This window comes from Pelodiscus sinensis, chromosome 5 (assembly GCF_049634645.1).
Source record: "Pelodiscus sinensis isolate JC-2024 chromosome 5, ASM4963464v1, whole genome shotgun sequence".
NCBI lineage: Eukaryota > Metazoa > Chordata > Testudines > Trionychidae > Pelodiscus > Pelodiscus sinensis.
Window position 1 is genome coordinate 14,912,880 of NC_134715.1, and position 19,555 is coordinate 14,932,434.

The following is a 19,555-nucleotide window of genomic DNA, read 5'->3' on the forward strand; positions in this document are numbered from 1 at the left end:
AAAAACTTCCACCCCAACCATCACCTACACAGAGCTACACAGCTGGTTTCAGCAGCCAGGGCTGGAGCCAGGTCTGTCCCAAAGCCTGCAAGGAAGACTCAGGGCAGGAAGGCAGTGAAGGCATCATTGGAATTTCCCCCATGTCCCCTGAGTTAAATCATTCCAGTGAATCATCCAAAATAATTTGTATCGAATATCAATTTTCTGTATGAACTTTTCCCTGGCTGCACAGGAGTATCTCTGCTGACATGGCTCCCTAATCAGTGGCGGCCCATCAATACAGGTAAATTAGGCAGTTGCCTAGGGTGCCAAGATAAACGCCGTTGAGGGCTTTGGAGGCGAGGGCACCGATCGCGTGCTGATTGCACATTTTGCCTAGGGCGCCAGTTGCCGGCAGCTCATCTAGGGCCGCTCCTGTCCCTAATTCTGCTGATAGGAGACAAGAATCATAGGACTGGAAGGGATCTCGAGAGGTCATTGAGTCCAGCCCCCCGCCCTCAAGGCACGACCAAGCTCCGTCTACACCATCCCTGACAGATGTCTATCTAACCTGTTCTTAAATATCTCCAGAGAGGGAGATTCCACCACCTCCCTTGGCAATTTATTCCAATATTTGACCACCCTGACAGTTAGGATTTTTTTTCTAATGTCCAATCTAAACCTCCCTTGCTGCACTTTAAGCCCATTACTCCTTGTCCTGTCCTCAGAAACCAAGAGGAACAAATTTTCTCCTTCCTCCTTGTGACATCCTTTTAGATATTTGAAAACCGCTATCATGTCCCCCCTTAATCTTCTTTTTTCCAAACTAAACAAGCCCAGTTCATGAAGCCTGGCTTCATAGGTCATGTTCTCTAGACCTTTAATCATTCTTGTCGCTCTTCTCTGTACCCTTTCCAATTTCTCCACATCTTTCTTGAAATGTGGCGCCCAGAACTGGACACAGTACTCCAGCTGAGGCCTAACTAGTGCAGAGTAGAGCGGCAGAATGACTTCACGAGTTTTGCTTACAACACACCTGTTGATACAACCTAGAATCATATTTGCTTTTTTTGCAACAGCATCACACTGTTGACTCATATTCAACTTGTGGTCCACTATGACCCCTAGATCCCTTTCTGCCATGCTCCTTCCTAGACAGTCGCTTCCCATCTTGTATGTATGGAACTGATTGTTCCTTCCTAAGTGGAGCACCTTGCATTTCTCTTTATTAAACTTCATCCTGTTTACCTCTGACCATTTCTCTAACTTGCTAAGGTCATTTTGAATTATGTCCCTATCCTCCAAAGAAGTTGCAACCCCACCCAGTTTGGTATCATCTGCAAACTTAATAAGCGTACTCTCTATCCCAATATCTACATCATTGATGAAGATATTGAACAGTACGGGTCCCAAAACAGACCCTTGCAAAACTCCACTTGTTATCCCTTTCTAGCAGGATTTAGCACCGTTAACAACAACTCTCTGACTACGGTTATCCAGCCAATTATGCACCCACCTTATCGTGGCCCTATCTAAGTTATATTTGCCTAGTTTATCAATAAGAATATCATGCGAGACCGTATCAAATGCTTTACTAAAGTCTAGGTATATGACATCCACCGCTTCTCCCTTATCCACAAGGCTCATTATCCTATCAAAGAAAGCTATCAGATTAGTCTGGCATGACTTGTTCTTCACAAACCCATGCTGGCTATTCCCTATCACTTTATTACCTTCCAAGTGTTTGTATATGATTTCCTTAATTACCTGCTCCATTATCTTCCCTGGGACAGATGTTAAACTGACCAGTCTGTAGTTTCCTGGGTTGTTCTTATTCCCCTTTTTATAGATGGGCACAATATTTGCCCTTTTCCAGTCTTCTGGAATCACCCCTGTCTGCCATGATTTTTCAAAGATCATAGCTAAAGGCTCAGATACCTCCTCTATCAGCTCCTTGAGTATCCTGGGATGCATTTCATCAGGACCTGGTGACTTGCTGACATCTAACTTTCCTAAGTGATTTTTAACTTGTTCTTTGTGTATCCTATCTTCTAAACTTACCCTCTCTCTGCTTGTATTCACTACGTTAGGCACACCTCCAGACTTCTCGGTGAAGACCGAAACAAAGAAGTCATTGAGCATCTCCGCCATTTCCAAGTTTCCTGTTACTGCTTCTCCCTCCTCACTGAGCAGTGGGCCTACCCTGTCCTTGGTCTTCTTCTTGCTTCTAATGTATTTATAAAAGGTCTTCTTGTTTCCCTTTCTGCCTGTAGCTAGTCTGATCTCATTTTGTGCCTTTGCCTTTCTAATCTTGCCCCTGCATTCCCGTGTTGCTTGCCTATATTCATCCTTTGTTATTTGTCCTAGTTTCCATTTTTTTATATGACTCCTTCTTTATTTTGAGATCATGCAAGATCTCCTTGTTAAGCCAAGCTGGTCTTTTGCCATATTTTCTATCTTTCCTACACAGCGGAATTGTTTGCTTTTGGGCCCTAACAACGTCCCTTTGAAATACTTCGAACTCTCCTCGGTTGTTTTTCCCTTCAGTCTTGCTTCCCATGGGACCTTACCTACAAGTTCTCTGAGCTTATCAAAATCTGCCTTCCTGAAATCCATTACCTCAATTGTGCTGGTCTCCCTTCTACCTTTCCTTAAGATCATGAACTCTATTATTTCATGATCACTGTCCCCCATACTGTCTTCCACTTTCAAGTTCTCAACTAGTTCCTCCCTATTTGTTAAAATCAAATCCAGAACAGCTTCTCCTCTGGTAGCTTTTTCAACCTTCTGAAACAGAAAGTTGTCTCCAATGCAGTCCAGAAACTTATTGGATAGCCTGTGCCCCGCTGTGTTAGTTTCCCAACATATGTCTGGATAGTTGAAGAAAGCAGCTGGGGAATAAACAGGAGGCGAGCCAGAGTCACCAAGGTTGCAGGGGTGGGAGAAAACGTTAAACACACTTTACAGTAAAAAAAAAACCCTAAGAAGGCAATGATAAAAGGGCAATTTTCTTCCTGTGTTATGTTAAGTATTCCTTCTTCTAATGAGCAGCAGGCAAGCCAACCACTTCCCCCATTTCACTTTTTTCATATGGGTTTTGTCTTTTATTTTGACCTCTTTTCATTTTAATGTGGACACCCTGCCTTATTCAGGGTGGTGCTAAGCCCCCACCCGGTCTGCTGAGCCGTATCAGATTTGCAAGCCATCTCAGGATCAAGGCTAAAGAAAGGTGCCAGCTTTCTGCTTCTACAAGGGATTAAGAAGGATTTGTACCTGTTCCCATTTACACACAGGACATTACACATTTCACTGGTCAGCCATGATACTGCTGTGTCTTTAGTCCCAGGACAGATTCAGCATGATTAGGGGCAGAACAAGTGCCCCCTTGCCAAAGCATAAGAACTGTGCTGCAGAAGGGGTTGCTGTGGGAGGGTGAAATTCCAGGGGAAAATTGAAATGAGAGAGAGGACTTGTAAAACAACCAGAGCCAAAGAGCAGCTTGCCTCCTTCCCTGTCCCTTCTCCAAGGTCTTACTCTGCTTACTTTGTGGAGATGGAATACAGAGAAGGGAACATCTTGTTATCAGCACCCCCTCTTTTACCTCCTCTACCCTGCAGAGCAAGCAGGAGGTTCCTGGGGGGGGGGGGGGAGGGTAGCTCCAAGGTAGAGGACAGGAGTGTGGTAGGGTTGCTACCTATCTTGGAAAGGAAGATTGAAGAACAAATCTGTCACAGTGTCACGATACTGGGCCAGATTCTGCTGTAAGGTGATGGCTGGCACTACCCGTAATTGAGATAAGAATGTGGTTGCTTCTGAGCCAAGTTGCATCATGAGTGTGTGATGCTGTGCCAGGAGGGTTTCATGATAGCACATTGGGACAGAAAGTGGTCACCTGATATTGTGACTGGATGCTGTCATGCTGCAGTCCAGTATCATGACATCGATGCACTATGATCAGCGTCATGATGATGGAGTTGCTATGTGGGAGCCCAGGAGGAAGAGTAGTGGGGCAGGTACCAGGGTCAGTACCAGCGGGGGAGGAAGTTGGGCTAAGGATAGCTGGAGCCTAATGTTGAAGCTGGCCAGGTGGGGGGCTAAGGCACCAGCCATCTGTACTGGGGGAAGGTACTGGGTGCAAGTAAATTCCAGGGGTGGGGAGAGGGCGAGGTGCAGGGTTGGACACAGCTCTCTGGACAATGGTGCTTGGGCTGTGGGCCCCAGGCCCAGGTACTGGCTGTTTGTGTTTGGGAGGGGCAGTTAGCCTGGCCCTGGAATATATAGTGGTGGCATATAAGGAGGCAGATTGCAAGGCTGGGCACAACTACGGGGGGAGGCAGTTAGCCAGGCCTATGCAGATACCAGCTGATTGTGTGTGCGCACAGGCAAATGGGGCATGCACAGTATGTGTTGGGGGCAGAGGCCAGCAAGCTGGGTGGTTTTCAGGGTGGCTGGGTGCAGAGTCATGCACCTTGTTAATGTTGTTAGTAATTGGTGGGTGCCACAGTGGCACACATACAAGCAAGCACACATGATGTTAATATTGGTGGAGAAGACAAAACTCACACTGATTGGATGGAAAATCTTAGAACACTGGTGGACGCTACTTCCTATATTGTTCATCAACTCCCTTTGTTGTATATACCTTAAGTACTGCTTCACTACAACATAACTTTATGGAGCTTATAAACTCAGGGAAGGAACTGTGTTTTTGTTTGTACCTGTACAATACCTTGCACAGTGGTGTACTGGTCTATGGTCCCTTGATGCTAACACAGTACAAATAAACACATCCCATATTTCATCTCTCACAACTTCTTTAAAATATAATTTATTTTCTACGGTGTTCTACAGAACAAAGGCTAAGTGCAAAATCAAAAAAAAAACTAAAGTGTGTATTTGTATGCAAATATTTAGTTTCCATGCTTATTTACCTGTTTTGAATGCCACTGGAATCATTTTTTATTCCAGAGAAAATGACTCCTACAACTACTCCAAGACCAGTTGTAATACACAGCTGAAAGAAAAAATCAAGTAAGAATTTGCATGTTGTTACAGAAAATTATAATTGAAAATGTAATAATCACAGTAATGACTTAGCTAAACACCAGTAGCAGTTACTTATTAATGCAGTGACAAAAATGTTTAAAAAATACTGTAGAGTACTTCATTGTCTTCTATTTTCATTTTAAGTTCTGACAAGAGAATAATGTGATTTTATAAACAGAGTATTATATTACTAAAAATAGTTTAATTGCAGAAGATATAGATAACTACTGAACAGTTCAAATGTAGGAGGATTGCTTCAAACAGATATTAAAACTGATTTAATAATAAAGGGATCCAGAGATATGCTCCTTACTAGAAAATAAACATCTGGTTCTTTCACTATTGCCTCAGTAATCAGCTCTAATATCAGCACAGAAAGTCTGTTGTGGAGCCAAAGCAGGTCTCCAATGTAAACTCATGACAGCAATGAGAGAAAATAATTGGCATTCTGAAACGTTTCAGATTAAAAAGCAACATGAATAGCATCTACTAAAAACTGAAGTGCATCTGTGGACCAGGAAAAACAAAAGGAAGTGTGATACTCAGCACAGAAGATGACATAGAAAGATAAATTGACAAATTTGAAATTATGTCTTCCTGGAGGGCATCAGAAACATGTCATCACTAATTCTAAGAGGTCAGCTGATAATATAAGCAAGTCCAGCTTTAACATTTTTAAAAAATCAGTAAATATACATATCAGCTCAAAAGTCACTCCTGACTAGGACTTCTAGCTTTGTTATGAAAATACAGAATGTAACATATTCTTTGTAGATTATTTGTATCTATTTGGGAATTTGAAGTCAGCACGAGTGTCTAAGTTTTAATTATCTTTCCTATGTATCAGCAATAGAGTAGAAAATACAAGCGGATTTGCTTTCTATATATCTATGGTTTAAAGCTTTCATAGTTTTATAAATTTAAGATAAAAAGGAACCAATGTGTAGAGGAGCACATGGATTGGACATGGATCAGACAGACATCTCCTAGGGGAGGATCTATTAATAGAGATTCTGTATGTTCTAGAGGATGGAAGATGATAAAAGTATGGGTAAGATCAGTGCTGGCCTTACCACGAGGTGAACTGAGGCAGCTGCCTCAGGTGCCAGATTATGGGGGGGGGGGGGGGGGGGGGTCACTTGGACCCAGAGTGTAGAAAATTGTGTCTGCTGCTGGTGCATATGTAAGTAGCAGAGCAGTACCATGAGAGGAGTAGAACAGGAAGAAGGCAGAATTGAGACCTTTCAAAGTTTTGGCCCAAGCAAGAGGACATGGAGGTGTCATTTCAGCTCCCCGCCCAAAATGTTATGGGCTGGCCCTGGATAAGATCAGGTGAGAAACAATCAAATGAAAATGAATCTAACACATCAGGCAATGGCGGACAGATAAATAGTGATGAGTTTTAAAGTGCTTATACATAAATGCTAGAAGTCTAAATAATAAGATGGGTAAACTAGAATGCCTCATATTTAAAGGAAAATTTTGATATAATAGGCATCACAGAAACTTGGTGAAATGATAACAATCAATGGGACCAGGGTACAAAATATATCCTAGGTTCAGAACAGGTTGTGCTGGTGGGGGAGTGGCATTGTACATGAAGAAAATATAGAATCAAATGAAGCAAAATGTTCCATAGAATCCCTATGGATATTAATTCCATGCTCTAATAATAAGAATATAGCAGTAAGGATATATTATCGACCACCTAACTAGGATAGTGATAGTGACTATGCAATACTATCAAAATAAAGAAATTCAATAATATTGGGGGATTTCAACTATCCCCATATTGACTATCAACTATCCCAATAACCCCATTCAACTCAGGACAGAATGCAGAGATAAAATTTCTTGATACTTTAAACTTAAAAAGCAACAAATAGTCTGGTAGTACTTTATAGACTAACAAAACATGTATGGTATCATGAGCTTTCGTGGGCACAGCACGCTTCTTCAGATGACCGGAGTTTTGAGTTTAGGACGTCCAGGCTGAAAATATAACATAATATATAGTAAAAAACCAAAATAAAATATTTTGGGCCTAGACATCCTAAACTAAAAACATTGGTCATCTGAAGGGGTGGGCTGTGCCCATGAAAGTTCATGGTACCAGCTACATGTTTTGTTAGTTTATAAAGTGCTACCAGACTATTTGTTGTTTTTTAAGTTTATCCTGTACAGACTAACTCGGCTACCCTCTGAAACTTTTGATACTTTAAATCAGTGTTTCTGAAGGTGTTCCATGGGAACACTTAGAGAAACACATTAACTGTCTGCCCTGGTGTGTTTACTTACTGGTGCAGTGGTCACAGAGCCTCATGGCTCCCATTGGCTCTGTTTCACTCTTTGCAGCTTCCCGCGGTTCCCCTTGGCTCCAAAGGATGAAACAGAGCCAATGGGAGCTGCGAGTCTCTGTGGCTGCGGCGCCCATAAGTAAACACACAAGGGCAGACAATCAATGTGTTTCTCTAAGGGTATGTCTACACTGCCCCCCTAGTTCGAACTAGGGTGGCTAATGTAGGCATTCGAAGTTGCAAATGAAGCCCGGGATTTAAATATCCCGGGCTTCATTTGCATCTTGCCGGGCGCTGCCATTTTTAAATCCCCGTTAGTGTGGACTCCGTGCCCGCGGCTACACGCGGCACGGAGTAGGTAATTCGAATTAGGCTCTCTAATTCGAACTACCGTTACTCCTCATGGAACGTGGTGTACCGGTAGTTCGAATTAGAGAGCCTAATTTGAACTACCTACTCCGTGCCGCGTGTAGCCGTGGGCACGGAGTCCGCACTAAGGGGGATTTAAAAATGGCCGCGCCCAGCAAGATGCAAATGAAGCCCGGGATATTTAAATCCTGGGCTTCATTCGCAACTTCGAATGCCTACATTAGCCACCCTAGTTCAAACTAGGGTGGCAGTGTAGACATACCCTAAGTGTTCCCACAGAAACACTTTCAGAAACACTGCTTTAAATGACTGCTTCTTGGAGCAGCTGGATCTGGAACCTACAAGGGGAGTGGCAATTCTTGATTTAGTCCTAATTGGAGTATAGGATATAGTCCAAGGGGTAAATATAACTGGCCTGCTTGGAAATAGTGACCATAATGCATTAATTTCAGAAAGCGGAACTACACAAAATGAGGAGGTTAGTTAAACAGAAATTAAAAGGTACAGAGACGAAAGTAAGATTCCTGCAAGCTGCATGGAAACTTTTCAAAGAGACCCAACTTAAATGTACTCCAAAATAAAAAACACAGTAAAAGAACAAAAAAAGTGCCACTGTGGCTCAACAACCTAGTAAAAGAAACAGTGAGAGATAAAAAGGCATTGTTTAAAAAGTGGAAGTTAAATCCTAGTTAGGCAAATAGAAAGAAACATAAACTCTGTCAAATTAAGTGTAAAAATTTAATATGAAAAGCCAAAAAGGAGTTTTGAAGAACAGCTAGCCAAAAAATCAAAAATAGGAAAATGTTCTTTTCAGAACATCAGAAGCAGGAACTGCTAAATAATTTCTCAAAAGACCGGAAACAAAGGTTAGAAATAAATGGTAAGTTTTCAGAGTGGAGAGAGGTAACTAGAGGTGCCCCCCAAGGGTCTGTACTAGGACCAATCCTATTCAACCTGTTTATAAATGATCTGGAGAAAGGATAAACAGTGAGGTGGCAAAATTTGCAGATGATACTAAACTGCTCAAGATGGTTAAGACCAAAGCAGACTATGAAGAGCTTCAAAAAGATATCACCAAACTAAGTGATTGAGCAACGAAATAGCAAGTTAAAATGAATGTTGGGAAATGTAAAGTAATGCACATTGGAAAAAATAATCCTAACTATACATACAATATGATGGGGACTAATTTAGCTATAACTATTCAAGAGAGATTTTGGAGTCATTCTGAATAATTCTCTGAAAACATACACTCAATGTGCAGCAGCAGTCAAAGAAGCAAACATAATGCTAGGAAACATTTTAAAAGGGATAGCGAATAAGACAGAATATCTTATTGCCTCTATATAAAACCATTGTTTTATATCTTATTGCCTCTATATAAAACAATACTGCGTACAGATGTATTGGATGTATTGGTATTGAAAAAGGTTCAGAAAAGGGAAACAAAACTGATTAGGTGTTTGGAATGGGTCCCCTATGAAGAGAGATTAAAAAGACTAGAAAAACAACGAGAAGTGCTCTGGCACTTTATAGACTAACAGATTTATTGAACCCTTTGTTTGATGCAACTCATTTTAAATAAACACTCACCCTCTAGTCCAGTGGTCTCCAACCTTTTTACACCCAAGATCACTTTTTAAATGACAGAACAAGCCAAGATCTACCACCCCGCCCCTTCCTTGAAGCCCCGCCCTCTCCATTCTTCTCCTCTCTATCACTTGCTACCCCCAACCCTTATACTGCTACTTTTTTCCCCAATTTTTCTGTAGGAAGAAGTTTTTCCAACGTTTGGCCTGTCTAGACTGGACCAAATGTCAGAAAAAAACCTTCTTTTGGAAGCCCCCTTATTCCTCATGGAAAGAGGCATATAGGAATGACCGAAAGATCATGTTTGCTCTTCCACTAAACAAAGTGGAAGAACAAACGCATCCCTGGATACAGAAGAGTTTTTCTGGGATATGTCCAGAATCCTGAAAAACTCCTGCAGTCTAGCTGTACCCTCTCGCTGGGTTGAGACAGGATGTGTAGGCTCCAGGGTGGGAATAAGGGATTTGAGTGTGGGAAGGGGTGAGAAGTGCAAGCTCTGGGAGGAAATCTGGATGCAGGAGGAGGTGGATAAGGGAACGCTGGCTCAGGGAGGGGGCTCCAGGCGGGGCAGTGTTGGGGTCAGATGTAGGGTTAGGGTACTAAGCAAGCCACAGACTTCTGGATGAAACAAAAGACAGGACTATGCAGCACTTTAAAGACTAACAAGATGGTTTATTAGGTGATGAGCTTTCGTGGGCCAGACCCACTTCCTCAGATCAAACTGTGGAAGAAAATTGGCATGACCATATATACCAAAGGGATACAATTAAAAAAAGTGAACACATATAAAATAGACAAATCAGATTTTAGAACAGAGGGGGAATGAGAGGAGAGGTTAATGTCTATGAGATAATGATATTAGAGGTGATAATTGGGGAAGCTGTCTTTGTAAAAAGTGCTGTATAGTCCTGTTTTTTGTTTCAGCAAGACCAGACTAACACGGCTACGTCTCTATTACTAGACTTCTGGATGTGAGGGTTCAGGAATTTGGGTTGGGGTATGTGAGGGGCTCAGGGCAGGGGGTTCCAGTTAATGATAGGCTCAGATGTAGGGTCTGGGGGAAGGAGGAGTGCAGGAGTGTTATGATGCTGTGGCCAGATGGGGGATTGGCCCCAATTGGGGGTTTGTTGGCCAGGCTTCATTTTTAAATAAAATACTATGTCAAACACAAAAAGTTTCTGCATTGTCTTTATTTCTGAAAAGGGCAGGGAACCTTTTTTGAGTCAGTGGTCACTGACCCACAGAAAAGTCAATTGGGGCCACACAAATGAGATGCAAAAAACCCCTTCCTCCAACCCCTCCCCCCCCCCAAGCTTCATGTGGCCCCAACTGTGTTGGTGGGAGCAAGGGACATAGTACTGGGGAAGGGTGCTAGTGGGTGCTTGGGCACGGGACAGGGTGCCAGTGGGGACAGGTTTCTGAGGCTGGGGAGTGGGGAGAGGGAACAGAGGGCTGGGGAGTGGGGAGAGGGAACAGGGTGCCAGGAGGGCTAGGGACAGGGTGCCAGTGGGGACAGGTTTCTGAGGGTGGGGAGAGGCAACAGAGGAGTGGGGAGTGGGGGTCGGGAGGGCAGGGGACAGGATGCCAGTGGGGACAGGTTTCTGCAGCTGGGGGAGGGGAGGGGAGAGAGGACAGGGTGCCGGGAGGGATGGGGATAGGGTGCCAGTGGGGACAGGTTTCTGAGGCTGGGGACAGGGTGCCGCTGGGGACAGGGTGCCGCTGGGGACAGGTTTCTGAGGCTGGGGAGTGGGGAGAGGGAACAGGGGAGTGGGGAGAGGGAACAGGGGGCTGGAGAGTGGACAGAAGTAAGGGTGTGTCTAGACTACATGCCTCCTTCGACGGAGGCATGTAGATTAGCCAGATCGGAAGAGGGAAATGAAGCCGCGATTAAAATAATCGCGGCTTCATTTAAATTTAAATGGCTGCCCCGATCTGCCGATCAGCTGTTTGTCGGCAGATCGGGGCAGTCTGGACGCGACGCGCCAACAAAGAAGCCTTTCTTCATCGGCACAGGTAAGCCTCGTGAAACCAGGTTGGAAATGCGTTGTGTGGAGAGCTGTTGGCCTTTTGAACGTTCTGCTGTAGATAAAAGAAGACTCTGTGATTTTCTGAAAACATGTGTTCTTTCAAGATAAAAGGCCAGCGCTCTTCTGATGTCCAGTGTGTGTAAGTGCATCTCTTCCATGCTGGAATGAAGTTTCGGGTAGAATGTCGGCAGGCTTATGGGTTCGTTTATATTAAAGACAGAGTTCACCTTTGGTAAAAAGGGAGGGTGAACGCAAAGCACTACCCTGTGCTCGGTAAATAATGTGTAGGGCGGATCAGCAGAGAGAGCCACTAACTTACTCACCCATCGTGCCGAGGTTCTGTCAAGCAAGAACGCCACCTTCATAGTGAGCATGCAGAGATCGCATGTTGCAAGTGGCTTTAAGGGGGGGCAAGTCAAAGTGTCCAGGACCAGACCTAGGTCCCACGGTTCTGGCGGAATCCTGAGTGGGGTACAGATTTATGAGCCTTTTTAAAAATCTTTTGGTTAATGGGTGAGTGAATACTGAATGATCATCAATGGGAGATTGGAAGCCTGAGATTGCCGCCAGGTGAACCTTGAGGGAAGATATCGCCAGGCCTGTCATCTTTAGATGTAGGATATAATCGAGTATTTGCTGGATAGGAAGGGAAAGAGGGTTGAAGCCTCTTGCTGAACACCAGGACTGGAACCAATACCATTTGTGGAGGTAAGTCTTTCGAGTGGTGTGGCGTCTGCTGTGTAAGAGCACATGTTTTACCAGCTGAGAGCACCTCATTTCCAGGGTTTAGAGCCAACTACGAGCCATGCGGTGAGGTGCATGCTATCGATGTACAGGTGGATTATTGTACCCTGCTGTTGAGACAGTAAGTTGTACAGCTTTGTTAGTTGCTGTGGTCGGGATGCTGACATTCGCGATAGTTGCATTAGCCAAGTCTGTCAGGGCCAAAAAGGCTCTATCGGTATCACTATTGCACCATCCAATACTATCTTCTCCAGTACTCTCGGGATGAGTGGGAGAGGGGGAAAGGCATACAGCAAGTGGTGATGAGTCCAGTCGAGTAGAAAGGCATCTCGTAAGGAAGCTGTGCCGATGCTTGCTCGCGAGCAATAACGATGGCACTTTTTGTTGAGATGAGTGGTGAAGTGGTCTATAATGGGAAATCCCCAGTGTTGGAAAAGATCACGGATGACCTCGTTGTGCAACTCCCATTTGCAGTGCTTGACTAACGGTGGAGAAAGCCGCTCGCCAGTCCCACACTGCCCATGCGCAAGACCCGCATTGCGCATGCACACACCGCAAATGAACGGGGCGCCCGGCTGACATCTACTCGCCACGGGCAAGTAGATTCGATACTTTGTCGAGCCCTGCCCATTCGTGTTGTGGGATGAATTGTCTGCTGAGGGTATTGGCAATGGTGTTGTCCTTGCTGGGAAGGTATGTTGCGGTAAGGGTAATACCATGTTGAATACCCTAGTTCCACAATTGGATGGCCTCTGTGCAGAGGGATTGAGAGCGAGCTCCACCTTGCTGGTTGATATAGTAAACAGTACATATATTGTCAGTGAGGATCTGAACTGTAAAACCTCGGATCATGTGAAGAAAATGTTTGCAGGAGTTGAATACCGCTCGTAACACAAGGAAGTTTGTGCTGCAGAGACTTTTGAGGCATCCAGAGACCCTGAGCCCAATGGTCTTGCAAGTGAGCACCCTACCTGAGTAATTCATCCATTGTGATTTGAACTGTGGGTTTCTGATCATGGAAGGGGACACCCGTTAGTATGTTCTTGGGATTGTTCCACCACACTAGTAAGTCCCTGACATCTTTTGGAATGGAGATTGTCCTGTGTGCTCTGAACACTTGGTGTAAATACTGTGAATAGCCAATGTTGAAGGCCCCACAGATGAAGTCTTGTGTGAGGCACCACATACATGGTGGCAGCCATGTGTCCTAACAGCTGTAGGCAGGTAAGTATACGGGTTTTGGGAGCAATCGATAAAGTTTGAACTAGGTCTTGGATGATGTGTAACCTTTTTAGGGGTAAGTATGCTCTTGCAGTTAATGAATTGAGCCTCGCACCAATGAATTCTAGGGAGTGATGAGGCATTAGGGAAGATTTGTAGAAACTGATTATGAGCCCCAGAGCTTTGAACACTGTCCTCGTTATGGTGACCACCAATGTACCCTCGTCCCAGGTGGAAGCCTTCAGTAGACAATCGTCTAAATAAGGGAAGAGCGTGATGCCGAGACGCCGAAGGTAGGCAGCCACAACCAGGGCTGGCTTTAGGAAGTGCGGGGCCCAATTCGAACCACTTTGGCGGGGCTCCACCCGCCACCCAGGATTTTTTGATGAGCACACACACACAAAAAAAACAAAAAACAAAAAACAACGCACCCACAACATGTAGTTGAACATTAAAAGAAAAAATGCCATCCTTTATTATGCAAAATTTTACACATAATTAAATCAGTTGCCTTAAGTGCAGGTCAAATATTTTCAACTGCAAACTATCCAATCTTTTCAATAAAGTTTAAAGTTTGATTTTTAAAAAGTTACCAGAAAGCGTTGAAGTTTTCTGTTACATTGATTTACTTTTTAAATAGCAAAAATTGAGTCTTTGTTAAGAAAGTGTCAGTTCTGTGGTCAAATTCCAGTCCTTAGTGATTTCAGCACCAATGATTTCACTAGGTAATATGGTACCTCACCACCATTGCCTCCTTTGCACTGCCCTTCAACACACTGCCTGCATGTTGCGTCCAGGGTCAGTCTAGACAAGATTTTATCAATGATTTTTCTCAAGCGATCACTGAGACAAGACAAGGACTCTTAGTTGATTCTAGTCAGCTCTGCCTTTAAACACTGGGGCTGTGTCTAGACTGGCAAGTTTTTCCACAAAATCATCTGCTTTTGCGGAAAAACTTGCCAGCTGTCTACACTGGCCGCTTGAATTTCTGGAAAAGCACTAACGATCTCATGTAAAATCATCAGTGCTTTTCCGGAAAAACTATGCTGCTCCCGTTCGGGCAAAAGTCTTTTTCCGAAATACGTTTGCGCAAAAGGGCCAGTGTAGACAGCATAGTACTGTTTTCCGCAAAAAAGCCCCGATCGCGAAAAAGGCGATCGGGGCTGTGGCGGGTTTACGGTTGCGAGCACTGCTCCCCTACTTCCTCCCACGAGGGAGAGAGGGGGCTCCGCGGACCCTCCGCCTTAGTCTGCCCGGTATGCGGGCCGGGTGTGATCACCCATCTGCCTCAGCCGACAGAGGGGGTTCAGCGGACCCGTCAACGCGTCACCCTTGGCGGGGCTAAAGGTTCGGCCCGACTGCGGGCCTTTGGGTCCCAGCCCCTTTTCTCGCCCCTCCAAAGGGCGGTTGTGCGTCCATAGGGCTGGGTCATGACCACTGTCCTCACGGTGCCCTTGTCGTGGGGGTGGGGAGGGGTCTGGTCACTTGAGGGTGCTTTAGGGGTGGGGGTGTGAGTGTGTGTATGGGGAGTGGGGGACCTGGGCCCGCCCTCTCCTCTGGGTCCCAGCCCGAGGCCCTAAGTGGAGCTCGGTGCCTACAGGCCGCTCTCCACGGCAGACGGGGCCGCTGCCCTCAACTCGTCTGCCCACTGGTGCCAGAAAGGCCCCGCCTCGGGCTCCTTCCACTCCCCGCCTGCCGGCTCCCTCGGCATGGTGTGCGTTGGGTCACTCACCCCGCCAGAGATGCCGGGTCCATCCCAACGTGATCCGCCAACTGCAGGCACTGTCCTTCTTCGTTGCCCGGGGGGCAGGAGGCTTGGTACCCCTGGAAGCCAGGGTGGCTGCTTCTTCGCTCCCCCAGTCCTAGGCGTCTGGCTGCCACATTTAAAGTCCCCGGGGAGTGATGTCAGGAGGGTTAGCCCCGCCCCGCCAGCACCTCCCTGGTGCGTGCCCGACGCACCCCGGCAGGACACTGCTCGGCGGCTCGAGTCCGCCCCCGCTTTCCCCGGCACGTGCTCGCCCGCGCAGCCCTGTGTCCTGGCTCCGGTGGTGCAGAGCTGTTCCCGCCGCTGCCGTCCGTGGCAGCCGTTCCCTGGGCCGGGGGGGGAGTTCCTTCCCCGCGGCTAGTGTGGACCCTGCCGGGTCTGTCACACACCTCCCCCCTTTGGAGAGGTTGGTTGCGGGTTGGGGTCTGTTCTCCTAGCCACGAAAAGAAATCCGTGTTAAGGTGGGTGGCCCCTGGTCGGTGCACTACCTCGAAACAGTAGGGCTGCACGGCCAGGTACCACTGCATTATGCGGGCATTTGTATCCTTCATAGAATTTAGCCAGACCAAAGGGGCGTGATCCGTCACCAACCTGAATTTATCTCCCCAAAAGGGGAGAAGCCAGTAGATGACTGAGGGACTTCCCTTACCACAAATAAAAGCCCGGGCAGCATCAGGTCCCACCCCCAGGGGTCATCCTGCACAAACCATCGTAACATCCCCTTCAGGGTCTGGTTAAATCGTTCGACCAGCCCGTCGGTTTGTGGGTGGTAGACCAACGTCTGCAACCGTTTGATTTTTAACATTTTGCAGAGTTCTTTGATGACCCGGGACATTACATTCGGACCTTGGTCGGTCAGGATGGCCTGTGGCAGGCCGACCCGCGAGAAGATCCTCAGGAGCTCTCGCGCCAGGGTCGGGGCCTTTGTGTTCCTTAAAGCGACGGCCTCAGGGTAGCGGGTGGCATAATCCACAACCACCATGATATATCAGTTCCCCCTCCCCGACAGTTCCAGGGATCCGACCAGGTCCATGGCCATCCACTCAAATGGACTTCGACTATCGGGAGGGGCACTAACAGGGCTCTCGGGACCCGGGGCGGGGCTGTATTTTGGCACTCGGGGCACAACTCACAAAAGTACCGCACGGCCTGAAAGACCCCTGGCCAATAGAACCTTTGCAGGATTCGTTCAAGCGTTTTCTCGCGCCCCACGTGTCCCGACCAGGGGTTAGCGTGCCCCAATTCCAGCACCTCCCGACGGAAGGAGGTGGGGATCACCAGCTGCTTCCGGACTTCCCCGCCCTGCTCGGTGGTGACCCGATACAGGCGATCGTTCCATACCTGGAATTGTGTCCCTTGGGTCGGCCTAGTTACTTCCGGCTCCGTTTCCTCTGGCGCAGTCGCTTGGTCCCAGGCGTTCTGCAGAGTGGGGTCCATCCTCTGCTCCATCATGAAGTCCGGATCTGCCTCCAGCTCCATACAGGTCCCCTCTCTCTGGGGCCCTCTGGGGGGATCTCCCTCCCCAGCCTCCTCCGTGCCTGAGTGCTCCCGACTCCTTAGCAATGGCCCGAACCCCAGCCAGTCACGTCCCATGAGCATGGGGTAGGGCAGGGTCCTGGCCTTGCCTACCCTCCACATGCGGTCCTCCCCGCCGCCCGTTATGTGGACCTGGACGGTTGGGTACGCTTCTACCTCCCCATGGACGCATCTCATCCATACCGGCTGGCCTTCGGGTCGCCCGAGGGGGATGAGGTCGGCCCGCACGAGCGTTACTGAGGAGCCGGAATCCACTAGGGCTTGGACCGCGCGTCCCTCTATTGTCATTTTCCGTAGTACCCGATTCCCTTCTTCGGGGTCACCGTACTCTAGTTCAGGTCGTTCTCCCTGATTCAACATGCAGTCCATCAGGTGGCACTCCCGCTTGAAATGCCCCTCTTGGCCACACTGAAAACATGCCCCCTGGGGTCACGGTCGGGCCTCCTTCAGGGCCATCTCCAGCCACTCCCCCCCTTCTGCCTTCTCCAGGGGCAGGCTGGGCCAGACGGGCGCCAGCCGAGGGATATTGTCCCTTCCCTGTCGAACTCCCGGCGTTGGCTCCCACTCGGCGGGTTTACCCTGGGGCCTGGGCCCCCCTACCTTCAAACCTGGCAGGGTCTCCCGTCTGCTGCCGCCGTCTTCTCGCTCGGCCAGGAGGTGGGCCTCCATCAGGGTGACCACCTCGTGGAGGGTCGTGGGCTGGTTCCTCCGTACCCACCTTTGGCCCTCCCGCGGCAGGATGTATACGAACTGCTCCATTACCACCATCTCTGTGACCCGCGCGCCGGTCTTGTGCTCGGGTTCCAACCAACGGTTAGCCCACTCCTGCAGTTGTTGCACCACCGCCCGAGGTCGGTCGCCGGGCCTAAACACCTCTTGGCGAAACTTCTGCCGGCAGGTCTCGGGGGAATGGCCAAGCTGGTCCAATATGGCCTCTCGCACCTTGTGGTAATTCAAAGCGTCAGTGATCGCCAGGCTGCGATATGCCAGCTGGGCTGGTCCACTCAGGTAAGGGGCCAGCAAGGTGGCCCACTGCTCCGATGGCCATCGGGCTGCTGTTGCCACGCGCTCGAACGTGGTGAGCAACGCTTCGGGGTCATCCTGGGGTCCCAGCTTGGTAAGGCGCAGGGGTAGGTTGGGTCCCTCCCCATTTCCTCTGGGTCTGCCCGTGGTCGTCCCCCACCTTCGCTCCACCGTCTGCTGCCACTGGTCTTGTTGCATGGCTAATTCCTGGATCAGCTGTCTCTGATGCTCCTGAAATTGGGTAGTCAGCTGCTGGACCAACTGCTCTTGTTGAGCCTGCTGCTGCTGAGTCTCCCCGAACCACTCTAAAAACTGTCGGGGCTCCATAGGTTCGTCCACTTCGCTGGAGGCTCCCGTTGAGGCAATCGATTGCTTTGCCTGGTCTCTTTCGTCTGTGGGGGTATGTCTACACTACCACCTTAGTTCGAAGTAGGGTGGTAATGTAGTCAACCGGAGTTGCAAATGAAGCCCGGGATTTGAATTTCCCGGGCTTCATTTGCATGTTGCTGGGCGCCGCCATTTTTAAATGTCTGCTAGTTCGGACTCCGTGCCCCGCGGCTACACGCAGCACGAACTAGGTAGTTCGGACTAGGCTTCCTATTCCGAACTACCGTTACTCCTCGTTCCACGGGGCTAGTGCGGACCCTGCCTGGTCCATCACAGGGGCTTTTTTGCAGGAAAAAAAAAGTGCTTTTGCGGAAAAGCAGCCTGCCAATCTAGACGTGCTTTTCCAAAAATGCTTTTAACGGAAAACTTTTCCGTTAAAAGCATTTCGGAAAATCATGCCAGTGTAGACATCGCCTTAGGGTATTAGGCTTAACTGGCTTGTTCTGTTTATTTTCATTTAGTAACTTAGTTCTTTGAGATGTGTTGCTCATGTCCATTCAACATAGGTGTGCGTATGCCTGTCACATGCACCAGTGCTGGAAAATTTTCCCTAAGACTGCCCTGGGCTCTCTGCTGCTCCACAAGAGACCACAGAGAGATTGGGTGTGTTACCACAGCACTGAAATCACCACATCACTCCGGTATGAATGATGGACAGACTATTTGTGAGTCTTCCTCATCCAAGCAGTTGATGATTTAACCAGCATGTTAAGAAGCCATGTGAAAACACTTGGCGTGTCCACGGTGAGGTAGGGTGCATTGTCTCTTTCCAGAGAGGGTTGTCATGACTTGTGTGTCTGGGTAAACAAGCTCTTTGTTTGCTTTGTGAAGAGGTGTGATGTTCTGACTTCCAATTTCAAGGGATTTGTTCTTTTGTTTTTGGGCTGCACATTGCCTAAACCTGAATGGAATTAGCTGCTACAATGCATTTCTGAGTTATTCTGACACACAAAGTTAAACCTGTGCAAAAAACCCCATGTCCAGTGAGAGAAAGCTCTGCTGTCAGAAGAAGTCAATTCAAAGTCTCTTCAATTTTCTTCAAAGATCGCGTCTACCAGGCAGTGGGGTTTTTACTGATAGTTCCTTTATATTTTTGAAGGGTGACTAAATGTTAACTGGATCTTGAGTAATGTTAACAGATTGCTTTGGGCCCAATCCTAGCTTAGTTTAAATTGGATCAGGCCCTTTGTAAGCAGGTTGGGAAGAGGTCTCATTTGGCAGTTAAGTATTACTTACATAATATAGGCATTGCCATCATGGTATTGACATATACATTTCTCAGCAGCTTTACATATAAAATAGTTCAGCCCCATTGACCTCTATGAGAAATGTACCTTTCAAGCAGTTGTGGTGAGGGTTACTGACATGGTCTTCTTCACCCTGTAATTGTCATGATTAGTTCAGTATTTCCAGGATGGATTGTGAAAATGGAGGACACTCAATAGTTTTGCAGTAACTTAAAAAAATGTAGTTTCAGTACATTTAGGGATGTAAATTCTCATTAATCAGTTAACCTGTTAATGTTAACTCACAGCATGGCTGCTGTTGGCTCTCAGCCCCCTCTGGAGTAG

The 19,555-nt window shown here is 47.4% G+C and overlaps 1 protein-coding gene across 4 annotated transcripts in view; it reads right to left on the reverse strand.

Annotated features, from left to right (window-relative positions):
- Positions 1 to 19,555, reverse strand: part of LOC102448589 (broad substrate specificity ATP-binding cassette transporter ABCG2-like) — a 143,837-nt gene that overhangs the window by 57,575 nt on the left and 66,707 nt on the right. For all 4 annotated transcript variants that reach the window (XR_012904021.1, XM_075929565.1, XM_075929563.1 and 1 more), the window contains one exon: positions 4,911 to 4,993. Coding sequence is in view for 3 of the 4 variants with exons in the window: in XM_075929565.1 (XP_075785680.1) it covers positions 4,911 to 4,993 (83 nt within the window). In the remaining variant the exon portion in view is untranslated. The remainder of the gene's footprint in view (positions 1 to 4,910; positions 4,994 to 19,555) is intronic.